The sequence below is a fragment of the Fusarium phalaenopsidis genome (assembly GCF_050370095.1).
Source record: "Fusarium phalaenopsidis strain FUZ10S chromosome Unknown contig_32332, whole genome shotgun sequence".
Lineage (NCBI taxonomy): Eukaryota > Fungi > Ascomycota > Sordariomycetes > Hypocreales > Nectriaceae > Fusarium > Fusarium phalaenopsidis.
Window position 1 is genome coordinate 2,454,284 of NW_028145391.1, and position 13,909 is coordinate 2,468,192.

Genomic DNA, 13,909 nt, shown 5'->3' on the forward strand with positions numbered 1-13,909 from the left:
AGCCACATTCCTAATATCCCAACCTCGTCGTCGTCGCATACGGTGTGCGCCCAGGCAGCACCCACCCTCACCGAGCCATGAGGTTATTCCTCCTCCCGCTCTCAACGCGGAGGACGCTCCTGTACGCCAAGCGCGGCCACATCAACAAGCACGACCACGGCTATGTCGACAGGGCCGCTGACTTTGCCGCCAAGAAGTGGGCTGAGTGGGAGAAGATGGAGTCTGGCTGGAAGCGCAAGGTGGTCGACTACGGTAACCACGCCTTTCGGCGCATCCCCTACGAGGAATGGGGTCTCAAATCGGTCCCGCCCCTGACGTCCCGCCGCCGCGCCGAAGAGCTTGAGGACCGCAAGAGGGTCGAGGTCGTCTTCCCATGGTCGGTGATACCGCCCAACAATGCATTGGGTATCCTCAAGACTCTGGCTACGGAGCGGCAGGCGTTGCATCGCAAGCGCCTCATATGGTGCTGTATCGGCATGCCAATCACGATTCCATTCGCATTGGTGCCTGTGTAAGTGCCAATGCCCATGTCTTTCTTGTAACATGAGAGCTGACATTTCTAGAATCCCCAACCTCCCCTTCTTCTATCTCGTTTACAGAGCCTGGTCACATTACAGAGCCATTGCGGGTGGAAAGCACATACAATGGCTTATTGAGAACGAATTGGTCTACTCGGTGCCATCAAGGACGCTTGATGATCTTTATGCGCTTCACGCACCGCCGGCTGAGGAGCCAGATAACAAGGAGCGCACACTTCTAACGCAGAAGGAGGTTCAGACCTTTTCGAAAACCCTCGACATGCCCGCGCTCGAGGTTGAACTCGAAAGGGCCATATGGCAGGTTGAGCAGTCACTCAAAGACCCGTCGGACAAGGGCCCCAACAAGGAGGAGGCAGCCGGCACAGCCTCCGAGAAACCAGGCTCCACCACTCCGGTGGAGGAGAAGAACAAGAAGAAAGATGAATGAGTCAAAGACATGTACGCCTTGGACGATGTATGATAAAGAGTAATTGGCACGGCCTTTTTGGGGGGGGTTCATGGTTTTTGGAGAAGTAACTGGGTTGTATAGATGGCGGCTTGAAAACAAAAACAGGCGTAGTACGCGGGTATATCCTATAGAAAACTCTCCCAACACCAAAGCAGAAGAAAGCGGAGCAACAATCGCAAATCCCTAATCCATCAATATCACGGTCACGGTCCTCGTCGTCTCCCAATCTCAGTCATAAAGGCCCCGCCTGCCGCAGCATGTCGCGGACCTTGAGGGCCGGCAGCACACCCATGAGACCCATGGCCAGCAACATTCGCCTCGTCTTGAGGCATGACAGGTCTGGTAGTCGAAGACCACTGGCGATGCGGTGGGCGTCTGAGAGGGAGAAGCTCATGCGGAGCGGGGGGTAACAGTTCTAAAGCGGCAACGTCTCAGTATGTGTACCGCACTATTGTTCATTATATCGAAACTCACCTTTCCCTTTGACCCCTTTGCTAAAGCAGCAGCCGCTGCACTCTCGTACTGAGCAACTTGGGCACTCAGCACATGTCCTCTCCACGCCTCGGCGGCCTTGACCCGGAGCAGTCGTTGAGTGAGAGTGTGTGATGCCGGGTGGTTCCTCCGAGTGGTCCGGTTGCGTCTCCGGCGCACGATGCGTCCAGGGCCGTAGTTGTTCTCGGGTCCATGGTTCGTGGGGTTGAGAGGGGAGGGGATGACGGGTGCGTACGACGACGCATCGCGGTAGGCAAAGGCAGCCATGACTAGTATTCTTTCCTCTCTTCTGCTGGAACGAAGGAGGAGGATGAAGCTCACGAGGGAGAATGTAAGTGGAATCGATGAATGGAATTATTCTTCTCGAGGAGTTGTTTGTTTGAGGGAGAGTGAGAGAGAGGGGGATGAATCCAGAACCAGGAGCAAGCAGTCCTCTTTATTCAATTCCTCTGGACCCCAAGAATCGGATCACAAGCCATGTAATAAAAGTGACGAGAAAAAAAGCCCTCTAGGGGCTGGAGACACCCATCCATCAGGTAAAACATTGTGGTCTGGATCCGAGGAATGTTGACAATCGCGTATAAGTCGCGAACCCCTCTCAGCCGCGACACACACACACATACATCATCGATCCCACCCTCATGATCCATCATCAGCTCTTCGGTGCTTCTAGTCAGGTACGCCAGGGGTTCCCGACGACTCAGATCATCTGTGTGTTTTGAATGTATGCACGTCAATAAACCCAAAAAGCAAAAAAGGAGTGAAGAAACAGAGAGGGAGCAAAAGATGGAGTGGGGGATGGCCAAGATTGTGACGAGACAGCGTAAAGTTCAGAGAGGAGAGTCGCCGCGGCGAGACATTTGCTCCATGGTCAGTGGGTAAATGAATAGAGGGCCCCAATGGTTCGCATGGAGCCATCGGGTTCTCCCTCCCTTGAGTACGGCGGGCCTACCTTAGGTACCTAATAATCGCCTATACTATTGGCTTCTCCCTCTCCACATTGTCTCCTCTATGGGCTAATATCTCTTGTTCTGCCCTGCCCTTCCCTTCGTCACAAGAGACATTGTCATGGAGCTGACAATGGAGCGATTGCGGGACGCGATCCGAGCGAACAAAGGTTCAATTACACGACGCGGCGAGACTCCCCGCCGTCTAAATGGAAGTTTGAGTTCGCGAGCGAGCTAGGTTATTAAAAAGAACCTCAAGGGCATCATCCATCAGTGACTGTATCTAAGCGAGTGACCAAGCCGTCTCCAACGCCGACCCTTTGATTATTGTATTATTACCCAACGTGATGGATGCAAAGTTGTATCTGTGTAAGAACAGGGATCCAAGACGGATTCAAGAAAGAGGTGAAATAAAACGACCGTCTTGTCTATTACGAGATAAAGGTTGCTTCGGTGAAGATGGTGCCCTCCTCGACGATCTCCTGGTCGCCGATCTTGAGCTTCAAGGGAAGCTTCGGGTGGTACTATACGGCCGAGTCAGCAAGGGGCATGGGACATTATCGGCTGATGCGGAAATTAATTAACAAACCTGATAGATGTAGGGCTTGGTTCCAGCAGCCGCTGCAACAATCGTCTTGACGAAGCCAGGCACCTCGGCCATGACATCGACGCGGTCAACGCGCTCTTCCAAAGGTCCCTCGGAGGACGCCTCGACGACCTTGCCGTCCTTGTCCGTGCCCGACCAGGTGTACTTGGCATGGCTCGGCTCCGGCCAGTCATTCTCCGAGTCGTTCTTAACCTGGGTATGAGTGGCCGTGTTCTTGGAGCCTCCAATGAGAATCTCGCCGTCCTTGGCGATGCCGCCGACGTTGACGAGCGTGGAGCCGTAGGAGGGCGTGCTGGTGAACTCCATCATGACAGCCGAGTAGGTGGGGCCCTGGAAGTTGACAAAGTTCCACCGGCTGGCGGCGTGGTGAGGCTTCATGCCCTGGAGGGCGTAGACGTAGAAGCCGCGGCCCTTGAAATCAATGGGGCCCTCGTCGGTGGTGATGGTGCCCTCGGCCACGCACCGCGGCCAGAAGACGTGTCGCATGGAGCCCCATGGGTTCTCGAGGTCAGTGCCATACAGAGTCTTTCCGGTGGCGCCGGCCTGGAAGCCGGGAGAGGTGCGGGTGAGCTTGAGGTTGACGATGGCCCGCTCGTCGTTCATGCTCTTGATGGTGTAAAAGGTGCCATCCTCGGACAGCTCGACGGCGAGGTCGTCGGCGTAGAAGCTTGCCATGTCCTCGCTAAAGTCATGGTTGGTGAGGGGTGTCGAGCACCAGAGGATGGGCTTGGAGCGGTCGGGGTAAAAGACTTTGCAGTTGAACTGGCAGGTTGTGCGGATGCCGCTTTGGTTTCCATGTTAGCCTGTACGTCCAGTATAAGCGGGCACGGCGCACATACGCAACATTGCTGTAGATGACCTGGAGAAGAGCGATGTAGCCGTTCTCGCCAAAAATGTAGATGGTCTGAGTCTCGACCGACGTCGAGTCCATGGCCTGCCACTTCAGGTCTTCACGCTTAGCCTCGGTGAAGGGCGTCTTCTCGGTCTCGACGGCGACCGACTTGATGGCCTCGGGGCCATAGATGGGCTCCTGGGTGCCGGCGACATTGGCCAGCCTAGAGCGAGGGTTCAATCGTCAGTTTTTTTGCTGCTTTTTGAGGTCAAGACAAAGGCAGCCGAGCTGGGCCAGGGTCCAAGCCAAGGTGGGGTTGGATGGGTGAGGCGTTTCTTACTGCTGCTTGGCCCAGTTGAACATGATGAAGGTATTCTCGCACGGCACTGGATATTTGGAGCAATAGGGGAGCAGAGGACAAGATACTCGACGGGTTCGGCGGAGAAAGGATGTGATGATGGGTCGAGAAATGCTGGGGGAGGTTCCAATTAAGAGTCTTGAATCGATGGGGATGGATGGATGTCACTTACTCTCACACCGCTGGGGGCATGGTACCTACAGCCTTAGGTTTCTTTGTGGCTTGACTTGATGCAACCTTGGAGGGGTCAATCATGGAGTGAGGGCCGAGCGGAGTGTGGCTGAAGACGTGGGGCCCTCAGCCATAATGACGTGTGTGAGGTGAGAAAACGCGTATTCGAGACGCGTTTTTTCTTACTCGGATCTGAAGGTGCTGGGGAGGTTGACGACGAGACATACGTTTCCGGCATTGTTTTCCCTACCTTCAGCCCAGGCAGACGCGGGAAGATTATGCGCCACACTTTGCTCTCGGCCTGGTGGACTTGGATTAGCAGTAGTCACTCCGTGCCTTCCGGAATTTGCGGGAGGCCTCGTGGACTCAGCAACGGCGAGGTACTAATCTCAGCCATGCCCAATTACATGGTTCTTGTCACCTTACCCTAGAGACGCCGAGTTGCCCCAGCAGATCCGGTCAAGAAAAGGCGAATAGGGGCTCTGGGAAAGTGGTACAGGCAGGCATCGTCGGGGCTCGGCTGTTTGATGCTTGTTTCTTATTTGAACTTCGACGTTACGTCACAATAGACCCGAGCTTCTATGGCCGTGGAAAGGTGAAATTAGTCTCAGCAATAGCCAGATCATGCATTCTAGATGCACTCATCTTCCACTCCCCCGAGGCCGCTTACACGCCAATAACCAGTTTAATGGCTTCTACTAATTACCGAGCGTCACCACAAGAAGCGCACAGCATCAGGTCATTATGAAAATTACCAAAAAGGGGCCGGCCAACGGAGGGAGGCCAGATCAACGAAATCACTCGCTGCGGATCCCCATCACGGGGGCAGAAAGAGATTTGGGCTCGGCCAGCTGGCGACCCCCCTGGGAAATTGTCCGCCTCTCTGGAAGGCCTCGACGAGGAACCAGGGACAAATAAATAAACCCCACAGGCTGGCGGGAGATGGCGATTAAGAATCCTCGTCGATCGGTGAGTTTTTGTTTCTCGGCGCGTCCCTAAAGACAGGACGATGAGATCTCGGAGCGCGTGATCTATGATGGTAGCTCTTACGTTCGTACGAACACCAAGACAAGACGGTTTGCCAGATCCGGCATTACCTAGGAATACGAATACTCCCGACTCGCTGGACGGACAGTTACAGTACCCAGGTTGTAGGTAGCCGGCCAGTCAGTCAAGCTGACAGGCCACATTGCGGAGGGGACAGTAATAATTGCTTGTGTAACGGCCAGCTGTCCAATCAGCAAGTCCCTAAACCTTCCAAGGCTCTTGCTGCAGCCAAAAACAAAAGTCTGCAACTCTATTGCTCGCTCGGCGTGTCGGCCCTTTAATACTAACATTCATTCACTGAGACTCGGTCGCTGATCAGTGCACGCGCGCCGCCGTCTCTCAGCTTAGGGGCCCCGGGGAATGTTGATTTTCCCAGATCACGCTTGCTTTCTTCTTCAGCTTTCTCATCTCATCGCATCAAATCATTCATTCAACGCGACATCGCTTCGCCTCGCTTCGTCGACACTGCACACCCCCTGTTGGCGCCGACCATCACTTTGGCTCTCTGTTTTGCAAGACGTAGCCGTAGCCTATTCCCCGGCTTATTCGCGTCCACTCGCTGTCTCTCAAGCTTCGTCCCTGACGCCCGCGCGGCCGCAGTTGATCAATCTTATCAGCGCGCGGCTACATCTTGATCGATAACGCACTTATCCAGACTACGTATCTCGCAGCAAGCTGCTCTGCAGTGGGGGCGCCAGGTACATATCCGAACCATGGAACCCACGGGCATGACGACCTCGTCGTCAATGGAGGATGAGCTGCCACAGACGACAACAACTCAACAAGATCACGACCCCAACGGTGCACCACCAGGTCTCGCAGACATTGCAGCAATCTGCGCAGCTTCGGAGAAACTAAGGTACGGGATTATGTCTCTCTGGATGTGATCATGTCGCGATTGTCACACAAAGCCCAAGCTCAACTTCAAGCGACTCGAACCCTTGGCCGTTTACTATCCGTCTGACCTAGCACTTACTAACACTCATCCACAGAACATTGTGTGAGCCATATCCATCACTCGGGATGTCCCCTAGCGCACCACACACTGCTGCATCGCCAGCTGCAGCACCACCAGCCGCATCGCCAGCTGTTGCATCTCCAGCAGTCGCGCCGCCCACCGCCACATCGCATGCCGCGACGAGTGGGGGTTCCGGGAGTAACCTGGTGAGTCCAGATTGATTTCTTATGTCATTATCTTATCAGTCCGTTCCCGAGATCACACTCCTGGGCCTCCTTCACGACCACCGACCCACGGTTTCCATGTCACCTGGACCGCAAACTTATTACACAAGGGAGCGAGCGCCGAGTGCCCATGCTCCGTGGTGCCCTGTAGTGGTCCTTGGGGTGGCCCACTGCTGTTCACCGTCTTATCGCGGCCGATTGATATGGTCACGTGAATCGGCATATCCTTGATGGCACTAAGCCTATCATGGGGTCGAGTGGGGCTCTCCTGTGGGCTTATCAAGCCAGTTACGTTGCAGCCAAAGAATTTTACTCCATCCTCTTATCGTGGTCGAGATAATAATCATCGCCCTCCCTCCCGCTTCGCCTTGGACTTCATCTTCAACAACCGGCGTCATGATGGCAACTAACGGATCAACGCAGCCAACCTGCCAAAACTGCAGCACTTCGACCACGCCGTTATGGCGCCGCGACGAATTTGGCTCCGTCTTGTGCAATGCCTGCGGTCTGTTCCTCAAGCTCCACGGCCGCCCTAGGCCAATCTCTCTAAAGACGGACGTTATCAAGAGCCGCAATCGCGTCAAGACGATGCGCCCGGACTTGGCGAACAAAAAAAAGGTGTGTTTGTTTGCGCCCGACACAGTACCCCTTACTGACCCCTTCTGGCAACAGCAACAACAACAGCTACAACAGCAACAGCAGCAACAGCAACAACAGCAAGCCCAGAACTTCGTCTCCACTGATCCCAACGGTGTTGACATTACCGGACAAACTGCTGCCGCCGCGGCGCATGCTGCTCAGGCCGCCCGACGAACATCACAAAAGTCAGCCAATGGGCATGATGGATCCGACTCTCCGATCTCGCGCACCGGAACCCCCTCGATGTATTCGCATAGCCTGTCTTCCTTCATGGTCGAAGACCCATACCAGACTGGCTACGTCGCTACAGGGGAAGGTCGAGCTACATCCCCCCTAAATGGCGACCGCAAGATGGAGGCCCCACAGACCCATGAACAGCTTATCGCTCACAACTCGAGCTTGAAGACTCGGGTCAGTGAGCTTGAAGTTATCATTGAGCTTTTCCGAGGTCGCTTGAGCCAGCTGGAGCAGCAAGAAGCCGTCGCGCGAAGTGGTCAACAAGTCGCAGGCGCAGAACAGACCCAGCTGCGTTCTCAACTGGAAGCCACTAGAGAAAGTGAAGCGCAATTGCGCGCGCAACTCGAGGACAGCCACAGAAGAGAAAACAGCTTGAAGCGACGACTGGATGACCTCGAACTTGAGCTTAAGGCAGCCCAAGATGCTAGAGAGGCTCTGGAAGAGCGCCCAGCCAAGAAACCCCGCATTGCCGAAGTACAGATCAAGGATGAGGTTGCCGCGGGCATTGAGGCTGCTGCTGAGGCCCTGCTGGCCGCCGAGGCGGTTAAGCCAACCGAGCCCACCGCCACGGAACCTGCTCCTGCTCCTGCTGTGGAAGTTCCTGAAGCACCCGCAGTGACCCAAGCTCCCGAAGTCGCTCAGCCTTCAGAAACGCCTGAGGTCCCTGCCGCGACTGAGACAGCAGATGTTCCTGTCGCGCCTGAAGCCACCGAAGCCACCGCAACTGCTGAAGCCACTGAAACTTCGGAAAGCAAAGAAGTGACTAAGGTGCCGGAAGACATCGAGATTCCTGACGCGCCCGCTGCACCAGAGGTATCCGCGCCAGAGGCATCTGCCCCTGAAGCCACCGAAGGAGTGGAAGCAACTGAGCCTGCAATCGCAGCAACAGCATGATAAGAGTGACGTTGCACATCATCTTGACCCTCAGCATGTCGCACGCAGCTGACGCTGGAACGTCGAATTCGGTTCCACTGTCATTGTATCAATACCTGTGTCGGCGGCGCATCAATGCTACTAGCCTCACAAGATGCGACGGCGACGATGGATGATATAATATTTCCGCATCGTTTACTCTTATTGCTTTATACCCTTGTTCGAGAGGCGTCGGGCGCGCTCACTTTGTTTTCATGTTATACCTCGGAAGGGCAGTGGTAGCGAGGAATCTGGCGTTGAGGCCAACTGTTTTGATTGTGCGAGACAATTGGGGAGCACACATGGTTTTTAATGGGACGATGACGATGTCAAGTTTGCTGGACCCTTTTTCAATCGATTGACGGGTTACCAACTACGTAGTACGGGCGACTTGGGAACATGTCGCGCCTGGTCGAAGGCATCATGGAGTTGAGCCTTACTGGCTTCCTCTGGAGGCTGTGTACGGTTGGGGATTTGAGAAGTGCGCACATCGACCTAGGCTACGAAAAGTTACGCTGCTTGCGAGATGATACAAAATATTCGATCTTGTTAATATGAATTTTGAGTGTATTTATTATGATGATATTTGGAATCTATGGCTAGACGTAGGTACTCACTCTACAACTAACAAAGTATACGACTATTACATAATCCGTCCATATTGCTCTTACTTGCTGCTTGTATACGAAGGTACCTACTTATCCATGTGTTCTTCTTCCCTGTAGCGTCTAGAATCTACTAGACGTGCAAATGGTTTGCATCTATGTTGGCTCCCGTTTGCTATGATGGTGTTCGTGGTTGCTTGCATAGTGAGGTCACGTGTTGTTCATGAGCAGACCGGCCTCCCGTCTGCCTGAACCTTAGGTAGGCTTTAGGGTGTGATATGATAGCTCTCTCCCCTCCAACGGCATTTCGAGCTCGCCACCTCTCTCTTTGTTATTCTGGAAAACAAAACACACCAGAATCAAATACCTACTTACTTGTCGCATTGGTATTCATTACACCGAGCTCTTTCTACAATCGCTTTTTTTCTTTCTTTTCTTTGAGACGCATTTGCTCGCACAGACCATTTCGCGCCGGTCCACTGCAGATCAATCAAGCTTCTTATCGACAACATCTCTCGACAATGCCTCCCACCGCGGCGACTCGCGGGGGTCCTGGCCTGAGGACGATGAATCCGTTGAATCCTCTAGTGCGCAGAGGTATGACCCACAAGCCTGGAATGGGCCGGGGGCCGGGCGGGAAGACCCTACCCGGGACGAAGAGACACCGGTGAGACTTCACACAAGACATCGACATCGCTCAAGGTAGATGCTAATGATTTCACCATAGAAAGGTTCTGACGGACAGTATATTTGGAGTCAGTAAGTATAATCTCACTTGTTTATGCATGAACGTGTTGCTAACATTGTACAGCCAAACCTGCCATCCGGTGAGCTTTGACTGTTGCACAGAGGGGAAACTGACGACCAACCTCGAGTCTTCTCTTCGAGAACTGCAGAGTACTGACTGAGACCCCAGACGACTTGCGCGCCGCGGCGGCGTGAAGCGTATCTCTGGCGATATTTACGATGAATCGCGGAAAGTTCTTAAAAGCTTTCTCACGAACGTCAGTAGCCATCTGCCCTAGCTGCTCCAACACTGACACCCAAGCAGGTGATTCGCGATTGCATCATCTACGTCGAGTACAGGAACGCGAAGACCGTCACTATCAGCGACGTATGTTGACCCAAACGGCGCCCATGTTGGAACTCTGCTGATCTGGTGACTAGGTTATCCACAGTTTGAGACGTATCGGCCGTCCTATCTACGGGTTTGACCCAGACACGGCGGAGAACAAGGCAAAGAGGCGCGACGCTCACCAACCTCTTCGATACCGCTAAGGGGTTCATCGTGCCCGGGCTTGTAGTAAGCCATCATGTACATGACATGAGACGACGCAAAAGGGGGGGAGTTTACCGGCGTACGGGGGGACAAAACTGTTTCTGTCATTTGGAATTCTGTCTGTCAAATCTCGCGGGCGTGTTTGGCTTTGAGACGGACAAAAGAGAGGTTGGGCATTTCACCTTCTGGGGGATAATTTCGACGTTGAAGAACAAGGGAAGGAAATTGGCACTCTGTTTGAGTTGAGAGAGATCAGAGATTGTTATTAGCACCAGGTCCATCATGCATGATATGACCCAATGAATTATGAGCTTCTTCTTTAACGAAAGAAATAGGTATGGGGTATCTCAAGTGACAGTACAAGTAGGTATCCAAAAAATATAGCAAGCAAGCAAGCTCCCGCCATTACGTGCTTCTTCCCCTGGCGTATAAGCCTCCATCTGGTATAACCTCCGTATGGTATAACCTCCAGTCTGGTATCGCCTCCACCTAGTTGGTGGTCTAGTTTCCTCGAGTCTCTGTCATGACCCTTCTTCTAGTGGTATCTGTGTGTAGTTTGTTTGTTGATTACAGCCGCGTCTTCCCGTCGATAGTATCGTCTCCTGGACTTTATATCACTCCATCGTCACCGGTTTCATTCTCCGTCTCTTCCTCATCATCGTCTCACATTGGTCGCCTTTTCTCGGTGATGAACTCGTTGGTTGTAGGACCCTTCATGTCCTCGTAATGTTGTTGTTTCATGCCATGGCCGCGTTTACCTTCTTCTCTTGAACATGTCCCAGTCGGCCAGAACTCCGTCCAGAGCCTTGGTGGCCCGCACCTCGTCCCTGCGGAAGGGCGCGTTGAAGATACCGGGGAGAAGCATGGCGCTGTTAGCGTGCTCCTGGGCGAAACCGATCTCGGCGTCCTTGCCGCAACGCTCCTTGGTCACGCGAACGGCCTCATGGAGGAGGTCCTTGCCAACACCCTTTCCACGGTAGTGGAGGTTGGTAGTCCACGCGCGGATGACACCCTTTCCACCACGGAGCGAGAGAGATCGTCTGCGTCTGTGACCAGAGGTTGGGTTGGGTTCGAGACGCAGGACGAGCGTTCCAATGATATCGTCGTTGAGGCGGGCAGCAAGCAGGGTATCCTCCTCACCATCGTCGGCCCGCAGCCAATTCCAGCGCAGTCGTTCAGCCAGGGAGATGTAGCCACTGGCTAGGTATCGGATCCCCATGAGGTAACTCATGATGACACCGCAGGAGATAGTCATACCAAGGCCGGGGTCGAGACGAGAGACGCCACCGAGGTGGTAAATGGCAGCGAGGGCAGTAGACAGACCAGCGAGGCATAGTGGGTGGAAGACGAGGTTCAACGAGGCTCGCTGACGCATCTGGGCGATGGAGTCGGCCACCAGGCGAAGACCCTCGACCTTGTCCTGAGGCTTGTCGAGAACCTCGAGGGACAGCGGTTCAATGTCATCGTCGTCATCGAAGCCACAGAAGGGACCACTGGCGGCAAGCGGCGAGGGCGATGGCGGGACATAGGAGGAGAACGGGACTGAAGGACCGAGCTGTGGAGAGTTGGTCGCCGAGGTCATGGCCGAGTGAAGGACGAGATTGGCGCGGAGGAATGTGAAGAAGGCTGCGGGCCGAAGTGTTAGTCATGGTGGCTTTGGCTGCAAATGTGTCTCGTCGAGGCCATTTCCAAAACGGTGAAGCGGAAGACCAAGCTCCCAGACAAAAGTTGTTTCAAGCTATCCACCAATGCCATTTCTGATACCGTCCGCCTCCAAAGGACACCATTACGAGCTTCAAGGCAAGGTCTGACTGTGACTCAAGCTCATCGCTTGAGCTCGTCGTCCAGGTTGACCTTGACCTTGAAACTCATGACAGGGGTGGCCTTGATGGTGGTGGCCGAGGTAACGAAGTGACAGGGGACCTAGACAAGCGAAAAAACTCGGGTCCAAGAAGACAAGGGTCCAACCACAGCCCAGACGAGTAAGAAAAGAAAAGAAATACGACAACAACAATAGGCAGAAGGGAAGTTGGGGAGAAACTCACCAGCACTCGTCTTGAGAACGGGGACAGCACCGACTCGGTCTGCCATGGTGCTTGGGTGGCAGGTCCTCAGGTCGAGCTCCCTGATAGCGATATGGTGAGGACCCTCCATGGTTGTGTAGGTGGCCATGATGGCTGTGGGTGGGTAAGGTAGGTATTAAAGAGACAGCAGGAGAACAAATATAAGGGAGAGATAATAGAGTAGAGCAAGGAAGGAAACCAGCCTCCAAGAACAAGTGCGTAGACTGGACAAGAAATAAGAGATGGTGCAAGAAGAACAAGATGGGTATCCGTAATAGTAATAGTAGGTGTGTATGATAATGTCAAGAGATGAAGTGAGAGAGAGGAGGGAGAGCAAAGAAGAAGTAGGGGTGGAATCTGGGGGATCAAGAAGAAATTTCAAAGTTTTGGATCTCGAGGCATTGGTCGTCAGCTCTTTGTTCTGGGCGACCCGACGCTCTGGTGGCCGTAGCGCCCTTTGCCCTTTGGCCTCTCAAATGCAACACACTCTGCATTAGAATCCTTGCATCTTTTGCGGCGCTGACACGGCCTTGCGAGCCCGGATCCCTGGGCTGGGAGGGTCTTCCTTGTCCCTTGTCTCTCTCCCAACCTCTGACGGCGACTGAGATTGTCGTCCAGGTAGTGCCAAGCCTAGCACGTATGCGGTTTGCTCCCATGTGGTGGTTGCGTGACAGTCGACGCTATTCTGTGAGCGATATCGTCGACGTGCTGCCCGCGCGGCATGGTCGTCCTCCTGTGCAGCAGTAGCTTGACTTTGGCACGTCACGTCAACTCGCCCTCCTCCTCATTCTCCCCTCGACCTCCTCTTCTGTGTCTCTTATCTCGATCCCCTCCTCCAATCATGCTTCATCGTCCACAGCTGCGAGCGTCCAAAAAGACCGCAAGCAGCAGCCCCCCAGCCCGTTTCCCCGCCGCCAGCAGAAGTATCATCAGCCAACTTCATCATGGTCTCGCAGGGGCTTGCTTGAGAGGGTCAAGCCCCTCTAAACTCCACCCCTTCTACCCAGCAATAAAGAAAGAGAAGCGGGGAGCCGAGCCGACAAGCAAGCCAGAAAGGCGTTAGCTCACCGTTGGCGTAGCCCATTAAAACCCGTGGCGTTGGTCGCACCGTTCCCCTCCACCCTCGTCCGCCCGCTCAGCTCATCAATTGTCGTCAAGAGCACGCGAGTCCGGTACCTCAGCGTCGGGTTCACCTGGGCTCGAGATAAAAGCCCTCACCTTGCCCGGGGCAACTTGATATCGCAGCCGGGCCAAGAGATGTGCTTCCCTCAGGTGTGAGTGGGCTCCTGGCCTACGCTGGAGGGACTAATCGTCGCTGGCAACCCTCACGTCGGTAGCTTGGGCAATCGTGTGATAACGCGCATGAGCCGTCGCGCGAACGCCTAATTGTCCAGACGCCACAAGATGCCCGCCATCCCGCTGCATCGATACCGCTCGTTGCACTAACGTCAACGTCCCTAGCACGTAGCCATCACTGTCGTCGCTGGATCGTCAGGGGGCCTTGGGGATCGGTCAACCCAGCCCAGGCAGATGTGAAGCCTGTCTGTTGGG

The 13,909-nt window shown here is 54.3% G+C and overlaps 6 protein-coding genes across 6 annotated transcripts; 3 read left to right on the plus strand and 3 right to left on the minus strand.

The window, feature by feature from the left end:
• Window positions 1–77: 77 nt before the first annotated feature.
• On the plus strand, window positions 78–966 carry LRP88_13749 (mitochondrial K+-H+ exchange-related-domain-containing protein; the record flags this gene model as incomplete). The annotated part of the gene is made up of 2 exons (XM_083250105.1): window positions 78–511; window positions 564–966. 2 exons carry the CDS (start codon window positions 78–80, stop codon window positions 964–966), a joined length of 837 nt encoding a protein of 278 aa, XP_083094439.1.
• Window positions 967–1,219: 253 nt separating this feature from the next.
• LRP88_13750 (uncharacterized protein) lies at window positions 1,220–1,746 on the minus strand (the record flags this gene model as incomplete). The annotated part of the gene is made up of 2 exons (XM_083250106.1): window positions 1,220–1,402; window positions 1,462–1,746. 2 exons carry the CDS (start codon window positions 1,744–1,746, stop codon window positions 1,220–1,222), a joined length of 468 nt encoding a protein of 155 aa, XP_083094440.1.
• Window positions 1,747–2,857: 1,111 nt separating this feature from the next.
• LRP88_13751 (oxidative stress survival, Svf1-like protein) lies at window positions 2,858–4,228 on the minus strand (the record flags this gene model as incomplete). The annotated part of the gene is made up of 4 exons (XM_083250107.1): window positions 2,858–2,950; window positions 3,016–3,817; window positions 3,873–4,088; window positions 4,206–4,228. The coding sequence occupies 4 exons, from the start codon at window positions 4,226–4,228 to the stop codon at window positions 2,858–2,860; spliced, it is 1,134 nt and encodes a 377-aa protein (XP_083094441.1).
• A 2,791-nt stretch (window positions 4,229–7,019) lies between these two features.
• Window positions 7,020–8,393, plus strand: LRP88_13752 (GATA-type transcription factor; the record flags this gene model as incomplete). Its single annotated transcript, XM_083250108.1, has 1 exon — window positions 7,020–8,393. One exon carries the CDS (start codon window positions 7,020–7,022, stop codon window positions 8,391–8,393), a length of 1,374 nt encoding a protein of 457 aa, XP_083094442.1.
• A 1,144-nt stretch (window positions 8,394–9,537) lies between these two features.
• LRP88_13753 (histone H4) lies at window positions 9,538–10,294 on the plus strand (the record flags this gene model as incomplete). The annotated part of the gene is made up of 6 exons (XM_083250109.1): window positions 9,538–9,683; window positions 9,744–9,775; window positions 9,828–9,843; window positions 9,933–10,020; window positions 10,068–10,130; window positions 10,184–10,294. 6 exons carry the CDS (start codon window positions 9,538–9,540, stop codon window positions 10,292–10,294), a joined length of 456 nt encoding a protein of 151 aa, XP_083094443.1.
• A 755-nt stretch (window positions 10,295–11,049) lies between these two features.
• LRP88_13754 (uncharacterized protein) lies at window positions 11,050–12,449 on the minus strand (the record flags this gene model as incomplete). Its single annotated transcript, XM_083250110.1, has 2 exons — window positions 11,050–11,921; window positions 12,341–12,449. 2 exons carry the CDS (start codon window positions 12,447–12,449, stop codon window positions 11,050–11,052), a joined length of 981 nt encoding a protein of 326 aa, XP_083094444.1.
• Between the last annotated feature and the right edge of the window lie 1,460 nt (window positions 12,450–13,909).